At 45.7% G+C, this 26934-nt stretch overlaps 1 protein-coding gene across 1 annotated transcript in view; it reads right to left on the bottom strand.

The window, feature by feature from the left end:
• Positions 1-372: 372 nt before the first annotated feature.
• The window catches only part of LOC146035604 (diacylglycerol O-acyltransferase 2-like), a 47701-nt gene continuing 21139 nt past the window's right edge, over positions 373-26934 (bottom strand). Inside the window, exons 3-8 of the mRNA XM_083159143.1 lie at positions 26606-26713; positions 22433-22503; positions 16456-16660; positions 12875-13049; positions 9660-9862; positions 373-913 (exon numbers count right to left, since the gene is read on the bottom strand). Coding sequence (XP_083015269.1) covers positions 759-913; positions 9660-9862; positions 12875-13049; positions 16456-16660; positions 22433-22503; positions 26606-26713 — 917 coding nt within the window. The 3' untranslated portion in view covers positions 373-758. The remainder of the gene's footprint in view (positions 914-9659; positions 9863-12874; positions 13050-16455; positions 16661-22432; positions 22504-26605; positions 26714-26934) is intronic.

The raw sequence follows: 26934 nt of genomic DNA, 5'->3' as shown, positions 1-26934 counted from the left end.
ATTTTTTGGGGGGTAACAGGTAGAAAAGTTCCCTGACCCCTGCTATAGACAATCTGCACTGTTAAATATTATAACTTTACTCCATAAAGTATGCAGTGTAAAAAAAATACCAATTTTCAGGGCTGTTACCACTCACCCAGACTCCCTTTCTTACTCCAATGCCCTGCCGAGTGGGAGATTTAGAATTACATTTGGAAACCCCCCCTCTAAAAATCCTGCGTTTGCCACTGCTTAGATACAGGGTAAGCACAAACAATAGTTAGGGAATGCAGCTGTGGCAGGGTGTATAGGATTGACAATATATGCTCTGGGCATATAACCTTATACTGCTGGCTTCTCAGTTAATACATTCAATACATCAGACCATAAGAAGACATCCCAAAAAGTGAATTTTATTGAATTTTTCTTAGGGGTCTTTAGCTTTTATTTTATGATTTGCTATTAGCATAGTTACTGAAATGCTGAAAGGTAAGGGAAAAGCATGCAGTGCATTACATGGGAATAGGACAACAACGTTTACTGTCAACACAAGGACTGGAACTGTGACTCATCCTCTTTATTTGACATTACGTTTCATCCAGTTTTCATGTATTCATAATTCCAGGAAACTGGATAAAATATACATAGGTTGGCTTCAGACTTTGCATGGGCCAAGAACACTGCAACTGTTGCCATCCATTGACCGTGAGACTATCTCTATCATCCTTTTTACTAAATCCTTGTATGGTGATGTACTGCACAAGAACTCACACTGTTCATCACAAGATGCGTAGCTCGGCATTCTCTCCCAGCCCATGCTTAGTCTTATGCTCATGGAACAGTCTGAGCAAAGAACACTTGTACATGTTGTGATATCTATCCACAATCTCTGGACTTGGATCCTGTATCTGGGGGACAGTGACAGGCTCTCCAACTATTAGAAAAAAAGAAGATGATAATGTGAGGAGGATTCTTGTGACAGAGTAATAGAAACCTGTGAAACAAGAAAATAAAACGTTTGATGTTCTGCGCTCCTTTGTGGTTGCAGCCCAGAATGCACACCTGGGTTACCAGCCCAACAAAACTCCAACTTTCCCAACAAGCGCTACCAAAACTCCAACTTTCCCACAGGCGCTACTAGATGGTGGCGACCAATATCAGGGTTGTTCTCCAGTGGTATGCTTTGCAGCCACACTGACCTTGATACTGGTCCCTTTATTCACGTAGCAGTTTCTTTATGTCAAATAGGCATGTTCACTTTACTCCCCCAGAATGACACTGACCTTAGGGACAAACCCTACTTTTCCATAAAGGTATATTTACTTTCAAGCAATCCCTTCTGAGGGACTCAAGGTGCACATAAATGAAAATGTACTGACATGGGACACAGTCCCTATGTTCACATCAGGGTTTCTTTTGTTCCAGGAAAACAGACGTCCACTTCTACATTAAAACGTGTTTTTTAATTGTACAAACACTCCATAAAACAAACAATAAAATATTATTTTACTAGCAAAGAACAGTCACCATAGGTGGGTACAACAGCTGTCAAAAACAAGTGTTGTTCTCACATGGAATGAGTTGAACAAACATCCTGGCCCGATGTAGAGGGGTAGCTGAAGGTCCTCCTGTGGTGCTACTGCAATCACCAATGCGTTTCGGACTCTACTAGTCCTTCCTTAGGGTGTGAAATGGTCCATTGCTACAAGCATTATTTATACCAAACACTAGGCACATGTTGATCAGCTAAGTAAAAAACCCGGAGTGGGTCCACAATACATAGTTGTCATATCTCCATTAAAACATCCACACTATTGCACAATCCTCCAATAAATATAAAAAAATATATACCAATTATACAATTCATAAAAAACATCCTGCATTTAAAACATACATTAATATACATAATCCATTTTGTGTATGCCCTAACCTCCGTTTCCAGAAGTAGAAGTGCGTCATCAGAGGATTCCATTTCCTCTGTCTCCGGCTAAGTGGAACGCATGTGCACTACACAGTTGTTCCCAGCCATCCCGGGGTGGAAGTGGTCATCCAAATGACATGTCGCCGCGTTACATCCTGGTTAGTGGAACGCATATGCGCTCCAGCCCCGATGTCCACTAATGTAATAGAAGCACCCGCAGTAGGATTATTCCAAGTTGGTGGAACGCACATGCGGTCCACCATTCATTACCATCCTTACAGATTATGTAAAAGTCCCATATTCATATTGTCCACATGTCATATGTCATGATCGTTCGGTCCTTTCAAAAATCACATATCGCCACTGCAGTAAGTTGATGTAGTACTCAAAAATAAACAAAAAATACATCACAGTTAATAACCAACATTTCGCTATTCCAGCTAAACATTTCACAGAAACCATTTCACCTCCAATTCTGCGTTCAGTCCCCTTGGAGATAATGGCCCTTATTCTGATCGGTGCGGCCCGATCAGAAATATGCGGTGATGTCCGTCTTGGCGAATCCCCGCCTTCCATACGGATCGCCACCTTCGCCGTATGCGGATATGTGGCGGTCCGCATGAATGTGGACGGGGATACGCCTCCTCCATGGTGGGAGCAGCCCCTGCATTCGATGGTCGCCGAACATCGAATGCAGGGCCGCACGCTCCACCAGGTCCCGCAACACAAGACCACACGGACACTTGTCCGTGTGAAATCTTGTATGGGGGCGGGCAGCTGACATCCGGCGATGTCAAATGCCCGCCCCTTACCCACGCGTCACGGCCTCATTACCATGCATACGCCCCGCGTTTGCATGGGAACGCCCATGAAACGCGGGGCGTATGCATAGGGTAATGAGGATAAGTAGCCCCTCACGCCCCTCTACGCCCCCTGTGCGGCGTATAAAGAATCCATGCGGCGAAATCGCCTGCACATGCGCAGAGTGACCTCTGCACATGCGCAGACGATAAACATCGGCGGGCCGTACGCAAGCGGGAATATCCGCACCGATCAGAATAAGGGCCAATGTTTTTCATTCATAGATGGTTCGCATTTCTGTACGCGCTAAGCGTTGATCCCTTTCATTAGTTCTCCAATGGGGCTGAACGACTTTAATCCCCGCAAACGAAATTAGATGTTGGCTATCCATATTATGGTGAATTTTAAAATGAGAGGATACATTTAGTGAGTCTAATCGCTTCTTAATGTTACATATATGTTCGGCTAGGCGCACCTTTAACATACGGGTTGTCTTGCCAACATACTGTTGCCCACAACTACATTCCAGTAAATAAATACAATACTTGGTACCACATGTAATGAACTGATCTATCTCATAGCTTTTCCCCGTTTGCAAAGATTTATAATGAGTGGTCTTAGGTCCCATATTTTTGCACACTTTGCACATGCTTCATGTGCCACATTTGTAAAATCCTTTAGATTTAAGGGCACATGTACATTAATAGCACTAGACACTATCTGGTCTTTCAAAATCCGGTACTTGTGTAGATTCACGGCGCCAGCATGGCGCCGTGCGTCTGAGTCCCCTTGCGGGGCTCGCATCGCTCGCCCATGCTGTGGGCTCGGTGGCTCGCTACGCTCGATGGATAGTGGGGGTATGAACTGTCCATGTTCTCATGGAGTTAAGTTAGTTTATTTTAGATAGTTGTGGCAAGCGTAGAACCCGGCGCCGTGAAACTACACAAGTAGTATGGAGGAGGCGTATTCCGTGAAAAATACACGTGCGGTCCGTTCGGCCAGCTTCTTACCGCGTACGGACGGAGTTGGCGATCCGTATGGAAGGCGGGGTTTCGCACGCACGGTCCTGGCCGCATAATTGGATCCGGCCGCACCGATCACAATAAGGGCCTAAGTGAACAATTTAAATGCAAAGGGCACAATGCAACTGTTGTGGAGTTTGCTAGAAACAAAGGAAAGGATATGAATTGTGAGGAAATGTTGAAAGCTGATGTTATTAAGGACAAAGAGAAAATTGATATTGGAATTCCGTTTATTACACAATATAACAGTCATCACAAAATAATTGAAAAAATTATAAAGAAACATTGGGGTGTTTTGACAGGAGACCCCGCTTTAAAAACAGTAATAAAAGAAAACCCGCGCTTCATATATACAAAGGCTAGGATTTTGAAAGACCAGATATTGTCTAGTGCTATTAATGTACCTGTGCCCTTAAATCGTATTAAATCTAAAGGATTTTACAAATGTGGCACATGTAGCATGTGCAAAGTGTGCAAAAATATGGGACCTAAGACCACTCATTATAAATCTTTGCAAATGGGGAAAAGCTATGAGATAGATCAGTTCATTACATGTGGTACCAAGTATTGTATTTATTTACTGTGATGTAGTTGTGGGCAACAGTATGTCGGCAAGACAACCCGTATGTTAAAGGTGCGCCTAGCCGAACATATACGTAACATTAAGAAGGGATTAGACTCACAAAATGTATCCTCCTATTTTAAAATTCAGCATAATATGGATAGCCAACATCTAATTTCGTTTGCGGGGATTAAAGTTGTTCAGCCCCACTGGAGAATTAATGAAAGGGATTAACGCTTAGCGCGTACAGAAATGCGAACCATCTATGAATTAAAAACATTATCTCCAAGGGGACTGAATGCAGAATTTGAGGTTAATTGGTTTCTGTGAAATGTGTAGCTGGAATAGCGAAATGTTGGTTATGAACTGTGATGTATTTTTTGTTTATTTTTGAGTACTACATCAATTTACTGCAGTGGTGATATGTGGAACAACTGTGGAGTGCACATGCGTTCCACTTAGCCGGAGACAGACAAAATGGAATCCACTTCTACTTCTGGAAACGGAGGTTAGGGCATACACGAAATGGATTATGTATAGTAATGTATGTTTTAAATGCAGGATGTTTTTTTATGAATTGTATAATTGGTATATGTTTTTATATATTTATTGGAGGATTGTGCAATAGTGTGGATGTTTTAATGGAGGTATGACAACTATGTATTGTGCACCCACTCCGGGTTTTTCACTTAGCTGATCAACATGTGCCTAGTGTTTGGTATAAATAATGCTTGTAGCAATGGACCATTACACACCCTGAGGAAGGACTATTAAGAGTCTGAAACGCATTGGTGATTGCAGTAGCACCACAGGAGGACCTTCAGCCACCCTTCTACATCGGGCCAGGACATTTGTTCAACTCATTCCGGGTGAGAAAAACACTTGTTATTGGCAGCTGTTGTACCCACCTATGGTGACTATTCTTTGCTAGTAAAATAATCTTTTATTGTTTATTTTATGGAGTGTTTGTACAATTAAAAAACATGTTTTTTATGGAGAAGTGACGTCTGTTTTGCCTAACCCTAAACCCGTACCCCGCCACCCAAACTTCCCCCCTTTCCAGCAGCTTAACCCTAACTCTAAGTGCATAAACGTCATCCTAACTCGCCCCCACTAGTGTCAAACTCTAAGCCCCCCTTTCCGTGCCCAAAACTAACCCACACTTTCCTGGCCTGACCCTAACCCACCATGGTATACTTGCATTTGGCATCCTGGCATCCTAATTGATGTGAGGATTGTGTGAACTTCAGCATCCCAACCACCTTGATGCTAAACGCATCACATCAACATATTTTATGTCCATTTTATGGAATAAAAAAAATGGTATATTTCTGTACCTGATTTCACACATTTAAATAAGGATGAAACTGTAAGCAAAATTGGTACTTGTGTATTATAGCGGCCCCCCCCGATGTTGGTCGTGCGATGTTTTTTTCGCACGCATCGTATGGCATACACCCGATGGCATGCGATGCGACGCGATTTTACACCACTATTCGATAAAAAATTGTACAAGCACCCTAATGGGTGATTTTAAGCACCCTAATGGGTGCTTACAATGTAAAATGCACCCCCACGCCACCCCCCACTATAAACGTGAACTCGAAGCGTGGCGAGTGCAGCGAGCCCGCGAGGGGCGGAGGTACGCGTCCTACGACCTTTTCATACCCCCACTATCCACGTTGACGTGGAGTTTATTTTACATAGTGTGGCGAGCGCAGCGAGCCACCGAGCCCGAAGCGTGGCGAGCGCACGCGTATATCTGTGAAGTTATGCGCGTCCCAACAACGCTGGAACAACGCGACGGAAGCTGTTAGCTGCATCGGAGAAAGCCGGTCAGCCCGCTGTCAGTGCGGGCTGTCCGGCTCTGCTGCAGAGAGACCAGCGCTGGATCCTGGATCGGTAAGAATGTGGGTGTAAAAGTGAGGTGTGTGGATGTGTATGTAATAAAGTTTTACTTTTCTGTGTGTGTGTTTTATTTTAACATTCTTTTTACAGGTGGACTACAAGTTCCAGCGGGCCCATTAATGCCCCGCATGCTGGGACTTGTGGTTCTCCAAGTCCCAGCATGCGGGGGAGGTCTGCTGGCACTTGTAGTTCTCCTGTATTAAGCAATGTTAGGAATTTGAATTTAACCATTTAAGGCCGGCGTCCAATGGCCAGGGACGCCGGTGACAGCCCTGGGCTTCAGCCCTGGACGGGTGAAGCCTGGGGGGGACCCCTTTATTGGGGGGATCCCCACTCCTTCAGGTACCCCGTCCAAGGCTGACCAGCCACGGTGCTCATGGTACGCCCGGGGGACCTTGTGTAAAAAGTGTCCCCGGCTGTGGCATGACACTGCGGGCTGTTGGAGCCCGGTGCTGGTTTCAAAATACGGGGGACCCCCAGATTTTTTGTCCCCCGTATTTTTGGAACCAGGACCGGTCCAAGAGTCCGGGGCTGGTTTCAGAAATACGGGGGACCCCTACGCTTTTTGTCCCCCGTATTTTTGGAACCAGGTCCGGCTCAATGAGCCCGGGGCTGGTTATGTACAGGAGGGGGGACCTCACGCCAATTATTATTATTTTTTTTAATCACAAAATCGCACATTTTAACAAAATCGCACCTTTCATCCCGAAAATCGCCCTACATCGCACTTTCTCGCACTTTTCATGCCGGAATACACACCTCATTAAATATGCAAATTCGCGGCAAAAATGTGATTTTAAAAAACGGCGATACAGGGCGATTTGAGAAAAAATCGCATTTTCTCAAAAACGGTAAACCCAATAAATCTCGGCCATTGTAGCCGGCTTCTAAGCCTTACACGTGTTTTACAAGTTAGCTTCCTCAGAGCCGCCTCCGGCTCTGAGGAAGCTAACTTGTGAAACACGTGTAAGCCTTAGAAGCCGGCTACAGTGTGTCTAATCATATTGAAATGTATCAAAAATGAAACAATGATACTGTGAAAGTGTTGGCAGATAGATACAAAACCCTACATAGGGAGATACAATGAAATGTGTGTGTAGATAGATATAAAGCCCTACACAGGGATACCAGCTACCATCTGGTCTGCTAATATCAAGAATCTGCTAAAATTGGATAGCATATCACCATTATTTAACCCTGCCTTGGCCGAACACAGGCAAAATCATAAAGATTTATTTAAAGGGTAATTAGCTATTAAACATCATATCAAATATAACGATATAGTAACATCAGTGGTGATTGCTAAACCAATACTGGCCTAATACAGGCAAACTGTGGCAATTACTAAATCAATATGAATAGCATTTAATAGCCCAGTGAGAAAAATGAATGGAATCAAAACACAAGAGACAGAATCTTGAGATATTTGTAAAACAGGTTTATTCACGTGCACCAATAAAAAATAACCACTAGATGGCAAATAACCACCAAGATATATAACAGATAAAGGAGGCTGGGAAACCAGTATAAAAATACTGCCCAGCACAATTACTCCCAGAATCTAAACAAAAGGTGTTCCACCAGTGGTATTTCTGCACTCTCTGGACAGAAATATTTCTGTATTTTCTAGACAGAAACATTTACTGTACCGATTCAACCTGGGGTAAAAACTGCTAAAAAAGATATACCTCTAGCAGTACAAGGAGCTCTGTGAGAGAGAGCCACAAAAACCCCAATAAAACCCATTTGAGAAAAATAGGCACAGGAAGCGATTATATATCACCCCTATGCAATACAGAAATATGCAGGTAACCCTGTAAACCAATATCCACCGCATATAAATGATGATTTAAAGTGCGGATACATAAACACACACAAAAGGGACATCTAATAAAACTATTTCGATTGGAGATTTAACCCACGAGAAGTACTACCAAACAAAATTCACAATATCACTTGTAGCCGGCCAAAAGGGAAACTCGTTTTAATCCCTAAAAACACTATTCTTTCTTTCGTGCATCTGCACGCCACAAATATATGTTATATGTGTGTATGTCAAAGTCCTTTTAATTCTTGAAATTTTTCACAAGTCCAAGAAGGAGATCACCCTGTGAGATCATATATATTCAAAAAATCTACACAGGATAATTTTCTCTCTTTTTTTTTAGTTCTTAATATCATTAAAAGTTATATTTTAAGAGAATACCCTCTCTCTTTGAATATTTTCTTCCTTGGTGTGCATCCAATTGTGCAACTCTTTCTCTTTCTAGTCTTTGTCCTGACCACATTGCCTGGATAGCACCCATCGCCATAAATTATACCCAATAAAGGCGATAGAAGATCAATCCCTACCATCACACTAGGGTTATATTTCTTAAATAAAGTGTGTGCGGACCTTTGACTCCCTCCACCCCATACTCCCCCTTATCAATGGCTGATCTCTGATCCCCAAGTCCCCAGCACCTCCTGAAAGTTGTGACTCTAGGTTTTTATACTATTGAAGGCTAAGAAATCTATTTCCAGATAATGGCGATATCTGCAGTCAAACAAGCTGCCCATCCACCGGAAAATGACGAACATTAAGCCCACTCCATTAACCAACCCTCCCCTGCGTATAAAACACCCCCTACCTCCCTGGAAGTCATTTACAAGGGACCCTTCCTTCAGCTCAGTGCCCCCTTCCACACGTTAGTGTTCACCCTCCCACCACCTGTGCAGTAAAGGAGTAATTAGCAGAAGAAGGACCTGGAGCAGTACCTACATGTTGAGGGGAAGATAGAGCACCCCCTGCCACCTGTGGGACATCAAAGCTGCTGCTGATAGCACCCCCCACCCCTAGGAGGGGAGAATGGGTAAGGGCCCCAGTGCATTGCTTTGCCCAGGGACACACACTGCTGTTAAGACGGCCCTGAGGATAACAAGTCACAGCAAGCCTGCCTCATGCATGGACTTGGAGAACTACAAGTTACAGCATGTGGGGCATTACTGGGACATTTCTGCGCATGTGCATGCGCTGGGCACGTGCACCCACTGTGTATTATGGGATCACTGGGTGCACGCACCATGGACAGCAGGTGGGGTGCGGAGAGGGGATTGCCTAGTGTTTCATGGGCGATTCCATGAGAACGCTGGGCGTTCTCATGGTAATGAGGGTGTGACACGGATGGGGGGGCGGCAGCTGACATCACCGGATGTCAGCTGCCCACCAGTTTCCTCCCGAGGGTGCATGCATATGTAAGATTGCCTCAGAGGAACCTTACATATGCATGGGTCTTCCACATCATTTGATGGTCGCCGCCCATCGAATGATGTGGGTGGTCCCCGCAGCATGCGAATCAACCAGAATAACCCTCATAGTCTGGATACCACTACAGTGAGAACCCCTCTATATAGGTATGTTTCATTGGCTGAGTTTACCCCTTACAGCTCAGCTGGTGCGCAAGGACATAAAAATGTTAATACTTACTGACAGTTGTGATTGGCCGGGAGTAAGGGAAGAACCCCTTTGATTCAGGCGATGTTAAGCCACGACCATAGAAAAAACACGGTGCGAATCCAAACTGTTTCTGGAATCTGTGCTGAGCTGCATGTAGAAAACTTCCCTCTGTAAAATGCACTTGCTGGTACAGGTCAGTCTCACCAAAAGAGAAAGAGGGGACAAGGTCTGCCCTGCATAGAGACATCAACATACAGTAATCACTACAGATTCACCATCAAAGGTATTTAGACAAATGGTATTGAAGTGAAATACACCTACAAGATCTGCAATAGTGTCTGCAAACTATGCAGACACTTTTCTGATGTAACTCAGGTGCCCAAAACAGAATTTGTTTTCCTCATTAACTGGAAAATCTGATGCTTTTATATAACTGACTAAGGCTACCATACAGACGCTATATTGTATACTGTATTATTGGAGAAAACACACATTTGATATTGCTGCCTAAAAACATACTGGGGGAGATTCTCTAAGCGAAAAATGCGGTAAAAGCCCCGTGATCGGGTTTTTACCGCATTTTGGGATGCTGTAAGCATCCCCTGCCGGGTTACCGCGGGGGGGGCATCGCCAGAAAAATCTGGCAATGCTCCATAGAAGCCAATGGGCTTCTACCGCATCCCACCGCTGCCCCGCAACGACCCCCGCCGCCCCGCATCGCCCCCTCCCCCCTCACCTGTGTCCGGGCAGCACAGAGTTTTGCTGCCCTGACCTGGGACCTCCTCCCTGCACTGATCCTCTTCCGGGTGCAGGGAGGAGAAGAGCCCGGCGCAGCAGCAGCAGCGCCGGGTGTGTGAGTGAGGGGGGAGCCGCCGGGACCTGCTGGGACCTGGCGACTCTCACCGCAAAGGACAGCTCTTAACGCAAGAGCTGTCCTTTGCTATAATTATCGCATATGTTACAACATATGCGATAATTATAAATGCGATGGGCGGCGAAGGGGGGCGGAGATTCTTAGAGAATCTCCCCCACTATGAGAAGAGGTGGGTGCTACCTAGAATCATCATCTATGTCATCAGGTCAGCAGACCAGAGCTTTATTGTGTCATAATCAGGGATGAATTTAGGGGTGAGGGCACCCCTAGGCACAACAATAATGGCCGCCCTCCTGCCTAATTGTATTATTTTTATTGATTACTTATAAGCCCTCATTTGATAAAAAATGTTGCATACATCTATAGGTTTTTGCAAAATGGTGACTTAGGCTGTAGGGTATGTGCTGGGGTGCATCTATACCTACTGGCTGCAGGCACCCTGAAAGCCACATGCAGGTTCCCATTAGATCAGGGCTGGGCAATTGCGGCCCTCCAGATGTTGATGAACTACACATCCCAAGATGCTTTGCATTAGTTTTGCTATGTGGCCATGCTGAAACTGATGCAAGGCATGCTGGGATGTGTAGTTAATCAACATCTGGAGGGCCGCAATTGCCCAGCCCTGCATTAGATGGACAGAAAAACACCCGAACACGGGTGGGAAAGCATGAGCAAATGTAATGCCATGTTCACACATGTTTGCTTTGTTATTTACTCAGACAGACCTTTTGGGAGGCGTAATACTGTACATGACGGTTATCTATCAGTTTCTATTCGACTTATTACACGCTGGCTTCTCCAGCCAGGAGAAATCAGGTGGGACACCTACCCGGGTGAAGGGGCTGTCAGCAGGGTAGTCCTTCGCCTGCCAGCCGCTGCGATGCTGCCGCATATGTTCTAACATATGCGGCTAGCATCGGGTTGCGGTGATGGAGACCCCCGCGATACCTGTGATGTGGTCTGCGGGGGTCTCCGTCACATCCTGGCGGCTGGCAGTGTCCCCCTGCGTCTCCTCCTCCCCCCTGCAGCCGGATGTCCTCCCGGCTGTGACACCTGCTGGGGGAGGAGGAGATCAGGAGGACTGGAGGGGGGGGCACGCGGACGGCAGGCGGCGATAGAAACCCATAGGCTTCTATAGGGTAATGGTAAATAGGAAAATGCGGTAAAACCCCCGTTTTACTGCATTTCCCTTTAGTAAAAAAATAGGGGTCAAAACAGGGTCAGATTTTGCATCAGCAGAAGCACAGAAGAGTTCCCTCTGGGCCGTGCCAGCGCTCTCCTTAGTGGCATACCACAGCCCCTGGTTGCCCCCCAGTGCTTGGCTGATTCGTTGAATGGTGACAAGCATGTCTGGAGTCCTTGGAGCCCTATAACTGATCCACTTGATTTCAGTGGTGACCAGTGCAATCACATTATTTTTGTACATTGTGACACCGTACACCATACACATATGCCACTCCCCTGAGAAGCTGAAGCAAGGGGAGACAGAGGCATAACTCTGGGAGGAAATGGAGTCATCTGCTGCTGGGCTCCTGTTCCCTATGGGACACCTATCCTCCCCTGTGAGTTTAAATCAGATCATTGAAAGCTGTCGATATTGCTTCTGTGGCTGACACCCCCTGCTAGCAGGACTGCTCTTTATTCTAAACATAATTTTTACAAGTGTATGAAGATACTACACTACATAACTCTGCCTACTGTGCAGGAGCAAATTTCTCTATCAGTAAGGTGCCTGCCTCCAGTGAGACATGTCACAGGTTCCTATCCTAGTACAGATGGAGCGTCTCTTGTTCAGACAGGGGCTGGCGAAACTTCTATCAGACCCGCCAGCTCCCGCCAGGGGGCGCCCGTGCACAAGACCATCGCACACCCCATGGCGAGGGAGCTCCCCCGGGTACCCACCGCCTCACCACCACGTTCCGCCACTTCCCCCCACCTCTCTGTACCCCCCCTAACACTGCCCATCTCCCTGTATCGGAGACGGGCAGGGTCCCGGCGCCCAGCTGCTGAGAGACTGGGACGCGCATGCACGTGAGATGCACTTGCGTCCCAGTTTAATGGAGTCCCTGTCTACCGGCGCTCACCAGGGGGATCATTCTGGCAGGTGCCGAGAAAAGGACAAGGGACGCTACATCTGTATAAAAACTGATCTGGATCTGGATAAAAACTTTAAAAATGAATATCACCCTTTTTACTGTCGACCTTCCCATTGTCGACCTAATGCTTGTGTCAACCTTCCGACGCTGTCGACCTAAGTATTGTCAACCTATTTCATGTGTCGACCTAAGCCCTGTCTAACTTTATTGGTCGACCTAATGTATGTCGACCTTCATAGTGTCGACCCTATGACCCATACCCATTTAATACTGACCCATGCTCCAGTGCCAATCGTACAAATCCTCGCCTGGTACTTAGGATCAGAGTTGTGACCCCTGGCTGACAGGATAATGATTCAGCAGCTCCACCTACTACAATAACTACGGCATTGCCACGCCCCTTCTGTGATAGAACATATCCAATAGATTTTCGGTTCACCGGGCAGAGTCCTGAAAAAAGACAGGGGGGACAGAAAGTATAGCATATAATGTTTGCCATTCAGCTATTTACAAGAGTTATGCTGCACATGACTGATGCAAATTACATCCCAACCAATGTTCCACTGATTTTTTAATCAGTGGAACATTGAGTCTGTGGCACAAATAACGACAATGGTGAATCGTCAGTGGATAGCTAAAGTGTAAATAACTCGGAGCTACTGTACATCAAACATAATATGTAAAAATGAAACAAGGAGCATCAAGTTTCTCATCCAGCCTCCCTCCAGAAGACCACATTCTGTTCTTCTAAACATGGACGGATGCTAATCGGTGAAGCTGAAGATCCAAACTAAGGATGGGACATCAAAAGAAGCATCTTCATTAGCAGTAGAGCAGTCATGTCAAAACTGTGGCCCCCCAGCTGTTGTGAAACGACACATAGACGCATGCCTTGACATAGTTTTAGCATTCCCTAATAGCAAAACTGTGGCAAGGCATGATGGGACTTGTAGTTTCACAACAGCTGGAGGGCATTAGTTTGGACATGCCTGCAGTAGAGCATTCTTTCTTCCAGGTACATAAACTTGCTGTATTTGTATTTTCCCATGTACACCTGGCAAGAAAGGGCTCATGAATCAATCACCATCGGAACAAAATAATCAATGGTGAGTAAACCTTAGTGAAAAAAACACTATCGATTGTGAAAAAAACAAGACATTGAACACTGGAACAAAAACATTGATGGTTACACTGCAATTACTGTATTTGATACCCATCCCTTGTCTAAACTGGGCTTCACCAGGGCCGTAACTAGGGGGGGGCTGGGGGGTCACGCGCACCGGGCGCTGGAGGTGAGGGGCGCTGTGAGGTCCGGTGTATGTGGACGCTGTAGTGTAGCGGCGGGCAAACATGCCCGCCGCTACACTACAGCGTCCACATACACCGGACGGAGTCGGTCCATCTCCTACTAGCGCGGCTGCAGGAGGAAGCTCTGATGACTTTGAAAAGACTTGCCGGACGCTGATTGGCTGAATTCAGCCAATCAGCGTCCGGCAAGTCTTTTTGAAGTCATCAGCGCTTCCCGCCGCAGCGCTAATAGGAGACGGACGAAGATGCGGCTGCAGAGTTGAGTAACCCAGAGTGAGCGGTGAGAGGACTGTGCGGGGAGGGGGGGGGTCTTCGGCGCCAGGGACAAGGCGTCAGTTGGTCGGTCCCCCCTGTCAGCGTCTATTCCCGCAGCCAGGGGGCTGGGGGCATGGCTAGAGGCTCACAGAGCCTCTGGGTCATGCCCTCATAGCGGCAAAATGGGGGCGTGGCCTCGCGGGAGAGCAGCGATTATAGGCCACGCCCCCAAATTAGGCCACGCCCCCCCCGAAAAATTTCGACGCGCCTCCGGCGCGCAGCAGCATCGCTAGGGGGGGGGGGGGGGCACCAAAAGACTGCCTTGCCCCGGGCGCCGGAAACCCTAGTTTCGGCCCTGGCTTCACTATACAAGCGCCCATGCTCAAAAGAGCCAATGGACCTACATCAATGTACTTTCAATTAACTACATCACTGTACTTTCAATTCTGAGTCATTTTGTGGTCGATCCTATTAGGTGCAGATGATTCGAACTCGTGAATCATCACAGCACTGGGCACACTTTAGGGCAGACTGAATTTTCTTAAAAGTGCTCGCACCTCCATAGGGGTTCGAGCAATTTTAAGCGAATTTGGTGGGATAGGATCGGTGGGATAGGACCGACCCCATAGAATCTATAAGAGATTCTGGTATATGATTAAGTTAGTTATCTAATGTAGTCTGTGAAAAGCTATTTTCATATTGTCAATATAGTGTTTCTTAATAGATAAGCAAGAAAATGGTTTACTAAACAGCTCCCACAGAGCATTGATTAAGAAGTCTAGTTGTGATGATTTCCTGAGACATATTTTCCAATGTTAATATTATAAATCAACGTATACAATCCGCGTGCATTTCATGTTTATTTATGGGAATTTGAGGTAACACTCAGGGCCTCGTTTACAAAGTGTACGGGTGGCACACCAATCACCTTGGATTTGGACTGGTGGTCTAAGAGTTGAGTGTATTATTATTATTATTATAATTTTATTTATAAGGCACCACAAGTGTTTCGCAGCGCCGTACAAAGGAAAAGTATAGGGAGACAAAACTTGGCATAACATTGAATAAATAACAAAAATAGAGTACAATTAAAGAGCGCCACAGTTCAATACACATTACAGCTTAAATATAGGTAGTGAGGACTCAATTAATATACAACTAGAGGCTTGAGGCCAATGACGGAGATGAGTATGCAGACGAAGATGGTCACTGAGTGTTTGAGTATAGGAGAGCTGTGAGTGAAATGTGAAGAGAAGAGGGCTTTGACAACAGGAGGGAAGAGGGCCCTGCTCGGAGGAGCTTATAATCTAGTAGGAAGGGGATACAGACAGATTACAAGAGGTACCTAGATAGGAGGATGTAAACAGGCAAGGGGTCGGAGAACCGGCTAGTTTATGCAGTGGAAGGGTACGCTTTGATGAATAGGTGAGTTTTCAGTGCCCGTTTGAAGCTTTGCAAGGTCAGGGAGAGTCTAATGGAGTGAGGCAGTGTGTTCCACTGAAGGGGTGCAGCACGGGCAAAGTCCTGAAACTCTAGCGTGGGAAGCAGTGATCAGGGTGGAGGAGAGACGACAGTCGTCGGCCGACCGTAGAGGGTGGGAGGGTGTATGAATGGAGATGAGGTTAGAGATATATGGAGCAATGGAAATAGAGATGGCCCTGTATGTGAGTGTAGCCGAAGTACTGGGAGTGTGACCAAGGGCCTGATTTAGATCAACTCGCTGGGCAGCGAGTGTTTAACACACGCCCACACGCTCGCCCGCCTATATGCACAGCTGTGATCGCATACACAATCGTGCATCCAGGGGGAAAATCATTCACCATGGAATGATTTCCCCCCTGCTCGCCGCACGGAGTGAGCCAGGATTCACTCAGTGCTGCCAAGCCTGTGAGAAGAAGGAGGCCGCAGATGACATCAGCAGCCCTCACTCCCGTCGGCCGGGGAAAGCTCAGAAAACACTGGCTACACCCCCCCCCCCCCCCCCCCCAAATGCTCGCAGGGTGTCAATCGCTGCCTTCAAAAAATATTAAAGGGCACTATGAGCAAAATGTAACCTGTTACCACTTTATAACAACCCCAGTTTTTGGTCATGAAAGTGATGGAGCATTTAGTCTTAAATAAATATGGAACTTTTACTGTTCCTCTTTTGTTACACCTAGAAGTTCACTTGGAATGTTTTTCTCTGGTTTGGCTATTTAACATTTTGTAAATGAGACCCCATATGCCCTAACAAGCTAATCATGTCTTTTTATCCAATCATTTTTCTGCATGTTATATAGTGCAGTCAACTCACCTCCACTCATCAAGTACTCGCGCAGTATGGGCAACCGGAAGTTTCCTGTGAGAGTGGTCAAATGAGGCTGAATTCCAGGGAATTTCTGGGAGAAACCTGTGGAATCTGTGACAAAATTACAAAATGCCCCAATACACAGGATTCCATGGGGATGTGAGCCAATGATGTAATTACGTCCTGGAGGCAGATTGTGAGTCTTCACAAGCTACGAGAAGAAAGCAACATGTACAGTAAGTTAGGAATGTACCTAGGCTATGATATAAAGACCACAAAGTACAGAGAGCCCTTAATAGATTTATGAAAAAACTGTAAATTTTCGATCTGACTATGTCCAATTATTGAAATTAAGAATTAAGAACAATTAATTTATTATGCTTTTTTTTACGAAAAGCAAACAAATGAAAACATGTTAGCAGAACATTCCTCATATACATCTGGTATTCTCATCTGAGAATCTAAGTCATGCCCTGATTGTTACATTTTTCTGATAATGGGTAAAAACTAAAAACCGGACCCTGGAATACCAGACCGGACATCAAATTCTGCGGTACTTGTTTCCTAGCACGGCCACAATCTTTGGGATCGTGTACCTTTAAGTTAAGGTACACGATGCCCGCGATTAGTGTGGCCAATCCCGGGATCGGGATCGGCGGGATCCCGGGATTTGGCCTAAAAAAGTCTGGGATTTTAATCCCGGGATTGGAGAATCCAATCCTGGGATTTCGGGATTAGACTGCGCATGCGCAGTCTAATGCCGGGCAGCGTCTGAGCACTCGCTCAGACGCTGCCCGGCTGTTCCGGTAACCTGACCCGGCGTGCGGCCTGCGTAGCGTGACAGTAGAGATCACGCTGCGCAGGCCACACGTCACCAGTGACCGCCTACCTGCCTCTTCTCCGCCCCCCGCCAGCACGCCGGCCTGACTCCGCCCGCCTGCCCGCCTCTTCTCCGCCGCCCGCCTGCCTCCGCCCGCCTGCCGTCTTCTATGGAGGTGCACTTGCCGGGAGGCACCGTGCACCTCCAAACCCACTCCCGGCCGCCCGCCCGCACCCTAATGTAAGTAGATGTGCGGGTCGGCCGGGGTGGGTCCTATGCTAAAAATGTTTTTTTTTGGTGGGGATGCCAATCCCGGGATCCCGGGAATCCCGGAATTGAGCATTTTTCAATCCCGGATCCCGGGATTGAAAAAATGCCCCGGGATTGGCATCCCTACCCGCGATGGACCCGATTTCCTTTGAAATCAGGTCCATTTTGCCGGCAAAGGAAAAATCGTGGGCATCGCGTCGGTCGGGACCATTAACATTGGCCCTGACGCGACCGACGCGATGCCCCCGATTTTGCCATAGGCTTCAATGTTAAAATATTTTTTAACATTGAAATCGGGAGCATCGCGTCGGTCTTGTGCCATTATAATGGCACAAGATGAGATGGACTTGATTAAGTCCATCTCACATAGTAAAAAATGTGAAAAATGTGAAAAATGTGAAATGGGCCAATATGACCCATTTCACATTATATATGGCCCCGTCGTCACCCCACGATAGACGCCAACCCAAAGCGTGGCGAGCGTAGCGAGCCCGCGAGGGGCGGCGGTGCGCATCCTCCGACCTTTTCATTCCCCTACTATCCACGTCGGCATGTAGTTGAGAATATATAGTGTGGCAAGCGCAGCGAGCCACCGAGCCCGGAGCGTGGAGAGCCTCGCGAGGGGACGCGTATACCTGTGAAGTTATACGCGTCCGCTCGCCACGCTTCGGGCTCGGTGGTTTGCTGCGCTCACCACACTTTATATTCTCAACTCCACGCCGACGTGGATAGTTGGGGAATGAAAAGGTCGGAGGACGCGCACCGCCGCCCCTCGCGGGCTCGCTGCGCTCGCCACGCTTCAGGTTGGCGTCTATCGTGGGTTGGGGTTTACGTTGTAAAATTTGGGGGTCTAGGGAATATTTTACATTGAATCCAATGTAAAATCGGGTCCCAGGGACCCTATTCACATTTGATTCAATAAACCACCCCGATGGAAATCGGTGTGGCCGTGCTAGGAAACAAGTACCAATTCTGCTTTTTGGAGCTTGTAGTGTGTGTCCGGTCCGGGGGGCGTCCTGTCTGGCGGGGGGCTGCCTGTGACAGCAGTCACCAGGGAGAGGAGGAGGGAGAGAATAAAGCCTCCCTGTATGGTCCGGGCATGTAGCAAAAACCGGAGGGGCCGGACCACACGGGGAGGCTGTAATCTCACCTTCCCCATTTCCCTGGTGAAAGCTATCACAGACGTCCCCCTGAACAAGACATCCCCATGGGCCGGACACTACTAGCTCTGGAATTAAGAATTTGATGTCTGGTCCGGCATTCAGGGGTCTTGTCCGGGTCTGGTTTTTACTTAGTCCCCATTTTTCTTGTTCTAATGTGGAATTGATGTGGTTTTTAAATTTGTGAGAATTTGCCGAACCCCAGATCTACACTATAAATACAGATGGTCAGAGTGCAAAATGAGTTATACTATACAATGTGGCAGCTTCATTATGTGGATTTCATTCAACACAGCTTATAGCACACATGAACCCTTCTGTGGCTCTCCAGCTGCTGTGAAACTATGGAGTTAATTCACACCTGATATTACGGCCGCAAATTCGTACGGTGGCCAATTATTGATAGATATGCCTGTATTCATCGCATCTGCCACATAAGTCTCTGCCCACTCTAAACCTGCGATAGGAGACTGGTGCCCACTTGAAAAATAATTTGATGGTGAGAGGCTTACGAATGGTTTTGAAGATTTTCATACAGCGTACACATTAATTCGCATGGTGGGATTTCACAGTAGCAGGGCGGCATCTACCTAATGATAGCCTCTGCCAAGTCCCAGCATGTGGGAGGAAATACTGGTACAGTTGTGACTAGTTCCCCTTCGCCGTAAGGACCTGGGAGAGGGAGCGAGGAGAGGAGGAGCATGGTCAGAACAAGGGACCCAAACGGACCCTCGCTCCACTCCGCTTCACTGGCCACCTGATTACTAAAATTGGTGGCGCGGATAGTGAAGGAACAAGCCCTCCATGCCCGAAGCGTGGCAAGCGAAGCGAGTCGGCGAGGGTCCGTTTTGGTCCCTTTTTCCGACCTTGCTCCTCATCTCCCCACCACCCTCTCCTCCCCAGGTCCTTACGGCGGAGAGGAACTAGCCACTGCCATGCTGGTACTAGCAGTTTCAATACAGGTGGAGAGCCAGACGTTGCCATGGCCTAAGCTTATGCTACTATCCCTTATGCTACTATCCCTTCAAACTGTGGCACCCTGGGGTGCCTTGGGATACTTGCAGGGTGGTCCAGGAGTAATTCAAATTGGTCCATATAATAGGTAAACTGTTATTTGTGACTTCTGATCATAAAATATGTGGTCAAACAGAAGCTAATCCTATCCCTCACCACATAACTGACCCTAAGGATGACAAACACAATTTACTTTGGTAAAACTTTTGGCCTAGGGGTGCCGCAAAACATTATGAGACTCTAGAGTGGTTCTGGTTGATAGATCTACAGTGTCTAGATTGGTCTACCCCAAAAGGTCGACAAAGTGAAAAAGGTTGACCTGCAATAGCGTAGTGAGCACCGAGCCCAAAGCATGGCGAGTGCAGGAATGTCAACAGTTGTTGACATTGACACAATTTTTTTTTAAAAACTCCTTTTTCATGTCGACATTTTGAACCTTTTGTTAACCTTGTCAACCTTTTGAGATAGACCTATTGACGGTCTATTAAGACACTGACTATGTAATGATTTGCAACCCTATATGGATGTCGTGATTCACAAAAGTTTGGGAACCACTTTTAAACCATGATGTCCATGGGTTACACTGGTTCTCTCTGTGGCTGATTAAATCTAAGGGCCTGATTCAGGCCTATTAGCTAGGCTGCGTATACTCGCAGTCTAGCCAATAGGTTAACGCTGCCCCGCCGAATGCCCCGTCGCCAAGATGCCGCCCCTTCAATGCCCCTTCCCTCCCCTGCCTGTGCGAATGCCTCGGCAAGTGTGTCTTATAGATCTCAAAATGCAAAGTAGCACTAGCATTAAATGCAAAACCCTGCCACTCACATATATGATCAGACTACAATGAGAGAAGACCCCCTGTCACTGGGTGCAAGGTGGAGAGTTTATTTTTTTTTTAATTGGGTAAGTTTTTATTTAAGCAAATAGAAATGAATGTACATCAATACAGTTAACATACAGTATTGCCAGTGGTAAGGTACATCGATTTGTAAAAAAAATGGACAATAAACACGTGCAAACAATTCAATGCAAAACTGTCTCAGGATATTCTTTGTGGCAAAGTTCAGAGTCCATGAGCGATGTCGATGAATGTTTAATGGTAGTACAGATGCACACAAGTAGCAATCGTATATATTTTCTCCCTGGGTGCAAGGTGGAGAGTTAGCGAGCAGCAGGAGCAGCAGTGGGCACTGGACACAAAAAGAAGATGACTAACAATGGGGGGGTCCACATGGCTTAGACTGGGGAGGGGGGAAAGGAGGACATGGTTGGCAATGGGTAGGGAAGGGGGACATGGCTGGCATTGGGTAGGGAAGAGAGACATGGCTGGCATTGGGTAAGGAAGGGGGACATAGCTGGCATTGGGTAAGGAAGGGGGACATGGATGGCATTGGGTAAGGAAGGGGGACATGGCTGGCATTGGGTAGGGAAAGGGGACATGGATGACACTAGAAAGAAAGGGGGATAGGGCTGACACTCGGGTGGAAGGAGGACATGGCTTTCACTGGGAGGGGTTGGAGCCCCTTACACACTGAGTTATGGGCATTATGTGGATCAGAGGTGCTATGCTTGTGGGAATTATGTCCCCACACGACTACCTGGCATAGTCTGTCTAAGGGGCTTTACCTAGTGTGTACAGGTGGCAATCTGTGTGGTGTAATATGAATAATGGACACTACTGTGTGGTGTAATGTGATTTAGTACTATTATGTGACCACGCCCCCTTCCCCATGAAGACACAGCTCTAAATCTTTGGCTTACGTCTCTGGCGTACACTGTCCCTTCTATATGGGGGGGGGGGCTGGTCCCGTGTGGGACCACAGTGTGCCCCGTGAAAATTGTTGGGAGGTAAGGATTGTATGTAAAGGGGTGTACACAGGGCATGCAGGCAAATTTTTTTGACTAAGCCAATTTTTGCTTAGCCCACGGGCTGATTTGGCCAAAGGCCAAATACAATATGTGTGCAGCTTAAGTCATGGTTCATTCGCAAAAGCAAATTGGAAAAAAACATGTGCACTGCAGGTGGGGCAGATGTAACACATGCAGAGAGAGTTAGATTTGGGCGGGGTGTGTACTTCCAACGGACATCTATATTGCAGTGTAAAAATAAAGCAGCCAGTATTTACTCTGCACAGAAACAAAATAACACCCAAATCTAACTCTCTTTGCACAACTTACATCTGCCCCACCTACAGTACACATGGTTTTGTCCATTAGAAAGAGAATATGCTTTTGTGAGTAAAAAAGAATCAGGCCCATGGTGTGATCTGCTAGACAATTTTGACTAGACAGTCGAAATTGCCTAGTAAGGTTAGCCAGAATTGCACATTGTGTACACTGCGGGTGATAAGCGAACCCCGTGGCATCGCTTTCGCCTGGCCAAATAGACTGTGCAGGCAAGGAAATTTTAATTAAGCTGCACACACACAGTGTATATTGCCTATGGCCAAATCGGGCTAGTCAAAATCCCTCATAAGTTTTGCCAGAATCAGCGAAAATTGGTTGGTTTTAACGTTGCTGGGCTGTGCATCGCTATCAACCTCGGCAGTGCAGACAGTGCGATTCTGGCTAACCTTGCTAAGCAAATTTGACTATCTAGTAAAATTGCCTAGCACATCACGCCGTGTGAACACGGCTTAACTGTGGAATCAATTTTGAGACTTCATGAATGTTTTAAAGTGTCTTTTGAATCATTACATATTTTATTTTTGCTAAAGTATACCTGTATAGGAAAGTAGTCCCGAAAATAGTTCCACACAGACCAGTTCCGGACCCATTCACTGCGCCGGCCCCCTATGGGCCAACAAAGAATAGAAGATGTTGTAATCACTACTCCTTTTAAGCTGCTTTACCCAAAAAATGTGCAAGGTTTATAGTTATACAGATGTGTCCTCATACACTATTGCAGCAGCTGCACCAAACAGGCCTCCTCACCGCATAAGTCAGAGCATTATTTTCCACCAAGTGTGCGTCTAAAGCCCTGTACACACTGGACAGTATAAAGCCATTTTAAGTGATATCACTAAATGTGCATGCCCTGCCTGACAGCTGCCCTCCAGTTCCGTGGGCCATTAAAGACCCCCGCTGTCATCTATGTATGTCATCCATTTACCCCGCCGTCTGCATCAGCAAGTGTGTATGCACTGGATCCCCACTGCCGACGGTATCGGCGGAAGTGGGTATTGCACAGTGTGTACAGGCTTTTAGTCTCATAAACTAGACAATGATATGCAACAAAACGTCTACTTAATTGTTTATTTAAAATACTTTGTTCTTTATTTGTTTCTATTTTATTTTTTATTTCTCATTTATTATTTTGACTATTATATAGTAAAAATTCAGAAGTTCAAATTTCACCTTGCGTATGCTTTTATCATTTGCCAATTTTGCACAAAGTTAGCACAAATCACAAAATGGATATACAGCTTGTGATGCCGATGCGTGAGCGATCGCAAGATAAAATAGAATGTGCAGGCAAGCCAAATTTGACTATATTGTATGCAGTCTAGTGTTCTAGTATAGTCAACACCTGCCATAGTCAAAATCTCATGTAAATATAGTCAATATTGTATGGTTCTGTACTCCAGGGAGGTTACAGGAAATCGAAGTCCCTTAAACCCCCATACACATGGTCAAGATCGTACCGTGTGTATGCACCTTTACACAGGCACGACAACACGATTTTGGGCAGAATTTGTCATGAGAATTCTCTCACAGTAAGGTTTGCAGGGAAATCTGCCTGACAGATGGATCTTGTTTGTATACAGTACGTGACTCTTAGGGGTAAATTTACTAAGCTCCAGTGTTTCAGCTGGGTGTGACTGAGATCAATCTCGATTGTTATCAGGCTTTTTTATATGTGTTTTTTGGAAGATGGATTCAGCATTTTACGAAGTTTCCGTATTTTAAGATGGTGAAATCATTTAAATTCTAGTGCCATGTTTTCCCGCCACATTTTCCAAATTCTGACGAACATGGCTGGATTATACTCTGGTTCATTTATTACCTGTGCAGCCATATTCAGGAAATGATATGTTCGATAACGGAAGTAAATTCAGACCAGGGGTGATTGGTAGAAAGTGTCAGGCATGGGAGAGTCATGTCACAGCCATATAAACATGCCCCCAAACCATCCCAACTTGTGTGTTTCATTAGAGGCGCTCATTAGAGAGCACACTGAATAGTATTAGTAACCAATCTTGAACACTACATTATAATAGAAATCACAGATATTGGTTACATATACCTGCACTTCCAGCTTTGATAAAGGTACAGCAAGTAGTGAAACGCATTAGATGCTCTTACCTCTCACCTCCAGGACCCCCAGTGTTTACTACTCCCCTTTGCTGCCCACTGTGGACTTTGAAATCATCTCCCTTACCCCAGGCTCTAATTTGGGACCTGCACTCTGGACACCTCCGGTGGCTTATTTCCTCCTGGCCACCTGTGTGAGAGGACGCCAAGTTCCGATACATCGGGTCATCCCATCTGTTTCTCCTCCTGGGGTTACCAAAAGACTACCGCACCAATAGTGAGGATCGAGCCCACCTTGGGTACCGGGACACAGTGGTGACGTCATCCATAATTGGAAATCTTGGTTGGCGTGTCCAGGCTGAATCAGTTTCCGGAGCTGATCTGCTTCATTCACAGACTCCATCACTCCTGCTGTGCCTCAAATCACTTGTTATATGCTTTTAATCTTCAACCATTTGTAAGTGCAAACCTTTATTAAACTTGTTGTTTTCAACGTTATGCACTATATATTGTTTCTGTTTCATTGCATATTCGGAGGATTGCAATATCCATAACACTACACCCATTTGGGGGACTGTCCAAAGTTGGATACTGGACTTTATACTGAGAAAGCTCTAAGGATTACCTTTCCAGCGCTGGTGTCAATTCAATTGTTTTACATGAATCTTTTAAAGGGACAGTACAATTTATTTATATTCTACACATGGTGTAAATTGGGAGCAGTGTATTCAGTGTTTGCTTTTTGTCGGGTTTGATCCTCACACTATAGAAGGGATCCGAATCAATACTATTACAGTAACTCGGATTTGGTAATATATTCAATCTTGAGTGTTCTCATGCTTAAGTATCTATATTAAAGTAAAATAGACATTTTCCTACTTTCCCTAAGTAGGAGCCTGCATCATAGATCAAGTCCCATACATTGTCACATTACTCCTTCGGTTTAGGATCCTTTTAACAAAAAACGCTCCTTAAAGTGGCAGTGATACAATGTATTTTATTATTATTCCCTGGTTACATACTGTAACCCAGTGGTTCATAAACCCTGAGGTGCCTTAGGGACAGTTGCAGGGGAGCCTTAGATTGGTGGTCCAGAACCAATTCCATTTTTTATGGTCAATTAAATAGGCAAATCCAGAGATGGTGGCTGACAATATAGTCCCTCACCACATTACTGAATCTAAGGATGACGTATAAACACAATTTAGTGAATTCAATATTTTTTTCAAAATTTCTTAATAAGAAAGTTGTGGCCCAGGGGTGTCGTGAAAATAATTGTAATACTCTAGGGTACCGTGATTTAAAAAAGTTTGGGAACTGCTGCTCTAACCTGTGACTGGCAATAATTCTCCCTTCTGCATACTAATTGATCATTTCTCTGTTGGCTGAAAGACACAATCTACATAGGGATAATAATTAGCATCCCCCTATATTGATACATAGGGGCAATTTACTAAGATGGGAGTTCTATTTGAGGCGGGATGTTGCTATATGTAACCAATATGATACTATCTATTATCTTCTATAAGGTGCTAAATAAGAGGTAGATACTAATTGATTGCCCATAGCAACATCCCATGTGAAATAAAACTCCCATCTAAGTAAATTCCCCCTGTAGTTGTCAGCCGCACTGACAGGCGGCAAGTGCGTCAGGTCCGCTGTCCAGTTTGACGGAGAGTCACGGTGCTTCCCTCAGCCTGCATCCGCAACCAGGGATGAAGAATAGTAATTTCCTCTCCAGCGGCTGCCTGATCCTTAGGCCTGGTGACGACTTCTGCCTGGCGGTTGACAGGGCAGTGGAAGATGCTGTCCAGGCGCGCTTTGCCGCAGCTGAAGGCATTAGGTCTGGGTGGTCTTTGTGTGGTTTGCTCTGTTTTTGTGTGGCATAATATTGTGCTTTTGTGTGATGTCTATTTGTTATGCTTGCAACTAGGTCGCCTTTGGTATGCGACTAGGTCGCTCATACATTTTGCTATCTTCTCACCTGAAGTTAGCAGGGTGCCGTTAGTTAGTTGTTTATTCAGGTAGGTCCCGTTAGTCAGTTTCACTTTTTGACCTTTTCCTTTTGGATCTTTGGTGCTTTGTGCTTACACAAGACCTGGTGGCACCAGAGTTGGGGCGGACCTAATTTGCCCCTTCAAACATGGCTATTAAAGGCGAAGTCCTAGTTTTTGCAGGTACCAGCCTTCAAAAAAGGTTAACAGGGTTCGCTGTGGCCGCCCAACACAGCAGTCACAGCTGTGGGTTTACACCCAAACTCATAACAATAGTGATCAATCAAGACACAGTGATACAGTATGTTGACATTTGTTTATTGTAATAAATCAATAACATTCATATTTCACTTAATAGATGGTTCTAATGATATAATATAATATAATAATAATTATATAATAAAGGTATATTTTATATTTACACACATAAATCCTCTTCTTTGCGCCATCAAAGAGACAATCTTTCTTTCCCCTTCTACTGTTCATTCATTGTCCTTGGCAGCACACATACATTCATAGTCGCATAGATATGATTATATATTCATTGCGGCTTTTACAGGAGTACTGTGAATACCCACCGGTGCATAATCCCCAAACTCCTTTTCCCTGTGTTTGCATGTTTATTATTTAATCAATTTATTTTTTACCTGTTGCTGGTGTATCCCAATCCAGTAAGACCCAGCTCAGGTACAGAGCAGATATTGGCCAGAGATGTGTGAAGAACAGACATATAAATACCACAAGGAATGCCAGGCCTGTGACAGAAGAAATAGCATGGAACATACATTTATTAGTAGAGATATAAGGGCTTATTGTCTATAAGGATACAGTATGTCACTTATAGTTTTGGTTTGCTTTACATAGAAGAACATTATTCCACTACAAAGATTAGCTTCATTGTACATTCATCCACTAACACTTGCGTCCAAAAGTATTTTGTTTATAGCAACTATTATTTATTTACTTTAAAGCTTAA

Source organism: Crinia signifera, chromosome 9 (assembly GCF_055691185.1).
Source record: "Crinia signifera chromosome 9, ASM5569118v1, whole genome shotgun sequence".
NCBI lineage: Eukaryota > Metazoa > Chordata > Amphibia > Anura > Myobatrachidae > Crinia > Crinia signifera.
This window is presented reverse-complemented; position numbering and strand designations above follow the sequence as displayed.